This window comes from Leptinotarsa decemlineata, unplaced genomic scaffold (assembly GCF_025532065.1).
Source record: "Leptinotarsa decemlineata unplaced genomic scaffold, Ldec_3_MD MMD2_tig00000026_RagTag_RagTag, whole genome shotgun sequence".
Classification (NCBI taxonomy): Eukaryota; Metazoa; Arthropoda; class Insecta; order Coleoptera; family Chrysomelidae; genus Leptinotarsa; species Leptinotarsa decemlineata.
Window position 1 is genome coordinate 1845560 of NW_027412539.1, and position 10142 is coordinate 1855701.

Sequence of the window (10142 nt, forward strand, 5' to 3'; positions counted from 1 at the left end):
AAACAGGTAAGTAAGGATTCAATGAAGTTAATAATTATGTCTTAGACTCAGGTCTAAATCAAATTAAATGATAATTGTTCTATTATGCATAAGGTAGTGATTTCAATTTATAGTGTTCATGAAATATTATGAGTAATTCATTGTCCATGATATAGACTATATCTAACCATACTAAAGTGAATACAAGTTATTGGTCAGTGAGAATAATGAACTCTAGAGATACTGCTTAGTTAATACTGTTATTTTGATATCTTCAAATATTTCATTTTTAAGTCATGATTCAAGTACAAACTTCCATTAAAAATTTGAGGTGAAGAAGTAATAAATATTATCAAAAAATGGATCTTTCAAAAGTGTTGTATATTTCATAATCCATTTCCCAAAAAAAGCTAATCCATTTTGAAAATCATGAAATTATTCCAAATTGTACAAGATACTGAATAGAGTTTTGTTATATTGAGGTTAGGTCTGAGGTTAAGAATTTTGAATGACAAATATTGCTTTCCATATTCATATTTCATAAGAAAGGTGCTTCATTGTATGAATGATATATATACTGAATGAACAAGAAATTACTCCAAAAATCATATCAAGAATATATCGAAAAGCTGATCTATTCAAAACTGGAAAACAATTTTGTCCTTATTTTTATAAATAGAATACCAAGCTCATAATCTACAAAGTAGATTATTTTCCTATGCGAATGCTCTATAGTTTCAGTCAGTTTATGTGTTCAAGAAGATATTCAACAAACACTTTATTGTGACTTTTTCACAGAACAGTTTTATAAAAACGCAACACGTGTTTCACTATATAATAGCTTCTTCAGTTATCAAGATGCTTTGAACAAGACGTCATTTAGAAAATCTCTGTTTTTGTATTCATAAGTGAATGTTATGGCATCCCGAATTTCAATTCAAGTCAATGTTGAAAATAATATATTTTCCATGCTATTTTCATTAGAACCTATGGAAATGTTGGTATATATACTCATAACAATCCTTAAGATCTGTTCTTCAGGAATATGTGGAAGACACTTCAGAGTGATTTCATTTGACAAACTCGAGGAAAAATTATTTTTTGTTTTGATTTCTAATAAAATCCTGATATGGAAAACAGTAATTAACATTTCATTAAAAAAAAAAACTTTGTTGAACTGTCTTGAACATTGCTGATCATTTGAAATCAACTAATAACATTATATTGACTAGAAAAGCCAGAGTTCCTAATTGTCTCTGACTAGCTTGTGATTACTTCATTTCTAAAAAATGAACCTTTGTTAGTTGTCTAGGCAATGAATGATACAAAATAGGAACTAAAATGGGGATAAAGCAAAATATTAACACTCACCTGATATATACGACAGACCCATTATTCAGCCTTTTCCACCCATGAGGAACTGTCACATAAGGTTTCTGTACCGAATTTAGAGTCCCGACCGTAGACGTATTGTTCTGAGCTTGTTGCTGCAGTGGGGGCGGTCCCACTGCCAATACAACACCAGCAGGACGAACGTTTACATTCCCATCGTAAACCACCATCTCAGACTGCTGGTTTTGTACCACAAGCAAGCTCTCGTCCGCAGAGCTCAAGCTGCTGCAGCTCGATTCTGCAGCTTCGGATCGCACTGAATCACAACGGACACTCTGAGAGGGCATCTCAGCCCCCATAACTGTCATGTAACCCGGTTCCACGTACATATCACGATTATCACACTCTTCACGCACTTTGACTTCGGTGCGTCCAGGGCCCGCCTGGCGCTCCACCGATAACACCTCACCGTTCCCATAGTTCTTGATTACAGCACCGTTTTGATAGCTGATATCATTCACTAGAGGCTGCGGAAAACTATTTTGTGAAATAACATTTGTGAAGTAACCCTGTGACGGCACAGAACTACTGTCATTGGACGAATACTCTGGTTTGATAGACTGTTTCTCTGGAAAGGTTTTTGTTGCGGACACCACAGGGGACATAGATGGTGGAGCATTTCCATAACCAGGGTTATGCAGTAGATGGGCATTTGATGGTACATTTTGCTGACCGACAGTGTAGGCCTGGGCAAAATTGTCATTTGATACGTACACCACTACATTTTGTACTCCAGAGGTAGCTGCTAAGTCAGGCTTTCCTGCCATCGTAACAGCATATCAACGGCTCTCTCTTAGAGCCCCTTTTTAGCTCGCAGTTGATCTAAAAACAATAACTATCAGAAAAATATTCATTACTAAAAATTTCGAAAAATTATCCCTTTACTCAAAGGAGAAAGTTTATTAGTGAGTAGATATGAAATCACCTCATATTAATACGTAAACAAGACACAAATAAGATCTTTACTATACCTGCATGTCGTATAAGTGTATCGAGAATAGGTGATAATTCTCAAATTTACCATTACAATCTGTTGAGATGCAGGGTCGGTACCACGAAATATGTTTCGCTTTAATCTCTATGCTAACCCAACACCTGCTTGTTCAAAATTAGGTTGTTGACTGTTGGAATGTGCCCCATATCGTCATCTCTCCACTAATTTCATATAAAGCATCACTAAAACATGAAAAAATGTTGAAGACAACTATTAAAAAAATATCACTTTCACTAGCTTACGTTCCGCACCGCGTAAAACTTAACACTGAAAAATGGAAACCTCACACAACACCGCAACTGTCTACGACGAGCGCCATGATGTATTGCACAAAAATAAATCGTGGAGTTTTCTGATCGTGCTGCCATCTGTCATCTGAAATTTAAAGCGCCTTTTTCGAAACTGGTTTCTTCTTAGTCAGCGTCGTCCGTTATTTATAAATTATAGGCACAAAGTATGAAATAACTACAAAGATAATTACTTGGTCATTGCTTGATGAAGTCATTTATAGGAACGAATTTATCATCATATATCAAATACAATATAATTTCATTTCCCCAAGAACTACTTTGAAGCCCTGGCGCACTCAAAACAGTAACAATTTTTCAACCTCATTCCTATATACAAAAAACCTCTGGACTAACGTATATTTCATATTTATTCCAAATGGTCCTTTTGACATGAGTCGGTGTTGATCAACACTGAGTCGTATATAGTGGCTCCAGCGTGCTTATAACTTTTTGTACTTTTATATAAGGTGTATTGAGATTTCAATTTAATAACCGTTCGAAAAGATTTTTTTCTAGAAGCATAGATATTAGATACATATATACAGTGAGTTATAACATACATACATGCATAGATAGATTAGATACATTTTTTGATTTAACTCAGGACGATAACTAACTGTTACCTGCTCTTCAGGAAGCCAGATAATGTCATCTGATATCAGTGACGGATCCAGACCATGATTTCGGGGGGGGCAATCGATATTTCTTAGTTCACCCCTAACTTTCTAAAACCACCAAGTTATAGATAAATACCTTACCTGTAGGTCTACCCTACGTTTTGATTCATATAGGAAAATATGTTTTATTATATTCTACCATGTAGTGTGGGAAGTTTATTTATTTACTTATCAAAGTCAAAGTTAAAAACAATTTATTTGTCACTGAAAGCCCCTATACAAATATAAAAAATGTATACAAGTTTGTTGGACTTATCAAAGAAAATTGTTTGATGTACACAAAACATAAAATACATAACGCACATGAATAACTATTGAACACAAATAAATACAATAAATACAAAAATTAAAATGAATTATATACATATTTAAATACATTTTCAACACACATAATTGCAGGAGAAAGAGAAGTATGACCAATTTACAATACATATATACATTCAAATCATTGAACAAGAAGAAATATTCAAACAAAAGAGAATAACCAAAGAAAAGTTTTTACTTATAGTAGAATTCACAATGGAGAGAAACTATACCACTTTCAATGGATCACTGGTTGACCAAAATATACAAAAATATTCACAGAAAAATTTATTTCTGTTAAACAGCGTAACAGCGGAAGAATATTTTTAGGCATAATGTTTTTACATGTTTAGCTATTTTGTTTGGTTTTAATTTATAACTTATCAATTTATAAATTATAAATATAATTTATAAATTAGAAATTACTGGCATACTCGCTAATGCACTAGAACGCACGGTAACGTTCTGGAAGATTCGGTCCATAAGCGAAGCATAGGTTCCAGAACAATCGACAAGCGCGGGAATGTGTTCGCCAATAAGAGTACGGCTCGTGCACGGGGTGCCTGTGTTTTGGTTTGATGGTTTGTGTACACTACTGTGGCACACACATTCTAATATAATCTATCCGTTATCCGTTACAGCTTCAAGTTTTGCTGGGCAAACAATCAAAAACAATGGCGAAAAATAAATAAAAAGCGATTACACGAGAAAGCAACAATAAAAAATTGCAATGGCGATTATCGAAATGGTTTTGTCACAAGGTTGCAAATTTCTGCTGCCACTACCACCGCCAAAATTAAAATAAAATTCGAACGTACATCAAATTAAATAATTTTTTTTGAAAGGTTGTCGCTTCGAAAAAAGTTGCAATTCTTATAAGCACACATCCCTGAGGGAATTTTTTTCTCGGGGGGGGTACTTGCCCCCTTTGCCCCCTCCCCCTCGATCCGTCGGTGTCTGATACGATGGTGAAACGTCGACCTTCGAAGAAGTCTAACCTGAGCATGGATCGGTAAAATAAATTGGCAATATATTATGTTTCTATTTTGATTTAAATTTTATAAAAAATATTGACTTTCACTTGATGTCCAGCAATCACGTTACATCGCTTGGAGTTATTGCGAGATCTGTTTAAAAATCTGTTTTTCCGTTAACCAGCTGTCGCACCCCTACGAACGACAACCCTCAGAAGTCGAAACTTATGCGAGCTAAGGATTAACGAGGTCTTACCTTTAACGTGTGATTCCTAACACGGGTTGGACGATAGCAAGTGAAGATCGATCGTTCAGACAAGGGCTTGAACCACCGACCAACACGGCAGTCAATTCGAGTGAGTGAACAAAGCACCCACGCCGAACCGCTTGGCTACCGACCGACCGCATATTACCGCAGATCGCATATTACACTGATTTTGGGAACAACTTAGATGAAGCGAATGTTCTCTGTTCGGTTATTTCCTCCGGTCTTTCAGACCATGAGGCTTTACATGTGAAAATACTTATGAAAATCAAACACTCATGTGATCATAGATTTGGTAAAATTTATCGCAAAAAGAACTACAATAAATTCAGAGAATGTTGTGAAATAATCAACTGGAATAGTTTGCTAGAGGATGAAAAACCATTACTTGTCTTTCATAATATTATGATAGACATTTTTGAAAGATCTTTTCCTGTACATAAACTGAAAATAAAAAAAAAATAAGAAACAATGGAGTACAACTGGTATAAAAAATTCAGGAAAAAATTTAAGATCATTACATACAATTAGGAAGTATACCGATAATATATATTTCTTAAGATACCTTAATAAATATAAGAATATTTATAGGCAAATTATTGAAAGGGCTATATTACGCAGAGAGAATCAGAACAGCCAACAATAAAACATGAGAAAACTGGGCTGTAGTGAATGATATTAGGGGTAAAAATAAGGCCAATCCCAATAATATTAACTTAGATCCAAAAGAACTATTAGATTTCTATTGCTCTATCGTTGAAAAACTAAAAGAGAACATAAAAGCCAGCTGTGACCCCTTGGAATATCTTAAAAATGTAAATGTTGTTGAAAATTTTATTCTTACGGATACGGATGTACATGAGCTTATACAGATAATCAATGAAATCAAAAATAAAAATTCGGAGGGTATACATGGAATGTCTGTAAAAATATTTGAAAATCTACTTCTAAGTGCATTACATGTTTTGGTTGAATGCATTAATAAATCATTCAGGTATGGTATATTTCCCACATGTTTGAAAACAGCTATGGTTATTCCATTACATAAGGGCGGAGATTTGGAAGACCCTTCAAATTTCAGGCCCATTTCTTTATTATCGACCCTTTCAAAAATTATTGAAAGATTAGTAAAAAAAAGACTAATGTCCTTCTTATCGATGAACAATGTGCTATCTAGCCTTCAGTTCGGTTTTCAAAGTTCAAAAAATACCACAGATGCCATTTTTTCCTTTCTAGAAAATGCATACTCTAGCATAAATGATAGCAAGGCTATTGCAGCAGTGTTTTGTGATTTTTCGAAAGCTTTCGATTGCGTTGATCATAAGACACTGCTGCGTAAGCTCAGCCATTATGGGATAAGAGGAACAAATTTGAACTGGTTTGGTTCATATTTGACAGGACGTCGACAGGTGGTGAAAACATCAAGTGGACAGTCTGATCTCAGTGACATAAAACATGGAGTACCTCAGGGGTCTGTTTTAAGACCAGTGTTGTTTTTAATATACGTAAATGACCTAATAACCATTAACATCGCAGGACAATTTACTGTATTTGCCGGCGATACCACTATTATATGGAGTAATGAAGCTATCAAATACGATAAAAATAGATATTCAACAAATTCAAGCCTGGTGTAACGCAAACTCCTTGTGCTTCAACCTAAACAAAACAAAACTAGTTACTTTCAAATGTATACTATACGATTTAGATTTGGATAACCACTACATAGAAAACAAACAGCACACTAAATTCCTAGGCATCCACATAGACAATGAACTAAATTTTAAAGAACATGTATCCCATCTGAGTAAAAAAGTATCTAGTGGATGTTATGCTATTAGAGTGATATCAAATGAACTAGGGTACCTACACTACAGCTAGAATGGCTTACTTTGCACTGATCAAATCTCATATTCGCTATTGAATAGCTTTCTGGGGCCATTGTAGTTTACAATTACAGAATACGATATTTAAGCTACAGAAGAGGTCTTTGAGTCTAAGCCGAGAGATCACTGCAAGCCTTTATTCATCAGCCACAAAATATTAACTGTTACCTGTTAATACATGATGGAAACAGTATGCTTAATTCATAAAAATAAAACTAGCATGTACACTCCCGGAACAAATTGTCACAACACTAGATAGAACCATATGCTTTACTTACCTATTCCAAAATTCACCTTGACTCAGCATTCTCTGATTTATGAAAGTATTAAAGTATATAATCATTTTTCTACCATTCTAAAAAATAGCATAGATATCAAAAAGTTCCGAAATACAGTTAAAGATCTTTTAATCAAAAAAGCTTATTATTCGATCAATGAATTCTACTATGATAACCTATAATGTTCACCTATACTCATGTGTCTTCTTAATGTTTTATTTGTGAAATTGCTATGTTTGTATTTTTTATATTTTATGTCACGTATGTTTCATTTGTGAGATTGCTATGATTGTATTTTTTATATTTTATGTCATTTATTGTATTTTGTATTTTTTATATTTTATGACATTCATTTGATTTTTTTACAAGACTTTGTCATAAGATACTAATCTTCCGACAATAAAGCATATTGATTGATTGATTGATTGATGACTACAATGTGATTGCCAAAAGGGTTATTCATATTGAATATATAACTTTTGTCTAATTTCTACTAAGTTTATTATTTGTTATGACCGATTACGGTCATAACAAATAGACCGCTTGAAAATGGCCTAATAAACCGAAACCGGTCGTAACAAATAATAAACTTAGTAAAAATTAGACAAAAGTTATATCCTTTATTCAATATTAAATATGAAATGAATGTGAATGAAAACCCTATATTTTTTATAGGGAAAATTATTGAATATCTACCACAAGTTACTGATAGACATAATATTTTTATTTAAAAGAAATATATCGTGAGAAATCAGAAGTTTGCTACCCTTTCTGCACCAGTATAAAGTTCTCCATTACAATTTTTTATTTTTTCAGTCTGTAGAAGATGAGTACCTGATCCCAGAAAAGATCAATAAAAACCTATAAATTATACATGCCCCATACCAGTACATAGTACATAGGTGTGTGTTTTTCATTATTATTCGAATTCTCATATTTTAATTCATATTTTTTCCAATGATCTGCATAATGTTCCGAAACATAATTAAATGTAACTACTTGGTTGACAATGTTTCTTGTCAGATGTTACAAATTTTTATTATCATTATTAGTAAATTCAAAGCCCGACTTTAGGAAACGAAGAGCGTATTGAAAATAAAAAGTACGGCACATCAAAGATACCTAATTCGTAGAAATAACCAAATAATGAAATTAAATAACTATCTCACAAAGAAATACGATAATCAAGGTAGAACATGGGATTTTGAATACTAACAACCAAAACATTAGTTCGAAATCATTATAACTCATCTTTTAAATATATAGTATCTGTTTCAGCTCATAACAATTTGTTGCGTTAACAAATTATCTGTATTTTATTATGTCACTTTTTTTTCACACTTTCAAATCATCCGAATATTTTGATCTATTTATTTTTCATCATAACTTCTGTCGATTTTCTATGCTAAGGTTTCAAATTCATTATTTTAGGCAATAGATGTCGAAGTCTTGTGACATTTTTCAGATCATAAAGTCATGAATGGAATGTTCCACACATGGATTGTTCTAAAATATATATAGGACAAACTAAGTAGTCTCACTACTTCGTATAAGAGCGACTGAAGACGAAATTTTAATTCTTGTGCGTTAATTCGGAGGATCACAAAATGAATTTTGAAAAGCCACATATTTCAGATAAAGAAATTAATACAACTAAAAGAATATTTTTAGAAATAATACATATCAATCATGGAGGAACACTCAATGAATAAAAAACCTGATATTGAAAATCTCAACAAAACTTACAGATATTTAATAAAATATGATGAAGAGAATATATAGAAGATCTAGTAGTATTCAGAATTTTCCCACTTGACATTGTCAGTTTAATTTTGATAACTTTCGTTATTTTATGTTGTTTCTACCCATTTTTAAGTCGTTTTATATTTCATTCTCACATTGATAAGTTCTCCATATTTATATTTTCACAAGATATATAATATATAAATGATAGTTTGTATATAACAGTCATTCCCAAAAATAATGAAAACATTTTTCAGTCTAATTTAGAATGGTAAGGTTATTTTTCATTTGATTACATTTTGTATTGGATTCAGAATTGAAGAGCTCAGTGGAAGAACATATAAATTAGGTAATTAACAGAGTTCAATCGAGGGAAGAACGTGCTTTTTCTCCGAACGAAATAGCAAAAAAACGTGCACATAACATTTTCCATTGAAAACCGATTAACTTGAAGATTTTCTGCTTCGTAAAGCTGATCCCAACCATTATCCGATTTCTTTAAAATATCAACATGTTTATCCACTATACTCTTCAATTGTGCTGGTCTAAAAAAATAATCTCAATTCTAAAATAGCGTTGAATAATTTTAATTCCAATTTTTTTCACCGCTTCTCAAAAATGAACAAAACTCTCGTACTTGCAGAATTCTAACTTATGAAACATAAATAAACATAACAGAATGCCAAATGTTACATTGCATAAAATGATTCCAAATTCCAACGCTTCTCAGTTTCAACATCGGATCGTTTTAGTCAACAAGAATCTTTCCGTAACACAATAAAACGCTCATTTTTGCTCACTAGAGACAATGGAATGTATACCGATTGATGGTCTTCGTTTAAATCCTTTCAACTTATGTTTTCAGGAGGACGAATGATTCAAATCTGGAAGTGGTTGGTTACGGAATAAAGGTACAATGCCGCCCTGGCTCTGTGAACCCTTTCCTGACTGGGGTGTTTAATGAACAAAACTGTTCACTTTTGCGGACGTCGTGGGGCCTTCACTCAACTGAGCCACGGTGCCTTCTGAATCGGGAGGAATCGTCTATAGTATAATCCACAGCTTCCCTAACTAATGGGTTTTCACTAGTTTCCGCTGACTCGAAAACTCTCTGATTCCTCGATTGGATGGAATGCTGTATAGTCAACAGCTCAAAATCTCTGTGGATGGCTTCATTCCGCACAAACCATTGAACATTCACTAGTATCCGTTGAAGTTTGGCTATGAAACGAATTATCTGAAAGAACATTTCGTTCTCCAACACCATATGCAGGAAGAATCCTGCACTGATACCTGTCAGGTATAATCCAACGCTCTTCGTGTTATAAGCCAGGGTAATGGTTGTTGTCTGATAGGTGTCA

The 10142-nt window shown here is 33.3% G+C and overlaps 1 protein-coding gene across 3 annotated transcripts in view; it reads right to left on the reverse strand.

Moving 5' to 3' along the window:
• Positions 1–2714, reverse strand: part of sba (six-banded) — a 283639-nt gene extending 280925 nt beyond the window's left edge. For 2 of the 3 annotated variants that reach the window (XM_074171589.1, XM_074171591.1), the window contains exons 1-3: positions 2608–2714; positions 2343–2547; positions 1351–2193 (exon numbers count right to left, since the gene is read on the reverse strand). In XM_074171589.1, coding sequence (XP_074027690.1) covers positions 1351–2138 — 788 coding nt within the window. In that variant the 5' untranslated portion in view covers positions 2139–2193; positions 2343–2547; positions 2608–2714. The remainder of the gene's footprint in view (positions 1–1350; positions 2194–2342; positions 2548–2607) is intronic. The other variant, XM_074171590.1, reaches the window with a different exon arrangement.
• Between the last annotated feature and the right edge of the window lie 7428 nt (positions 2715–10142).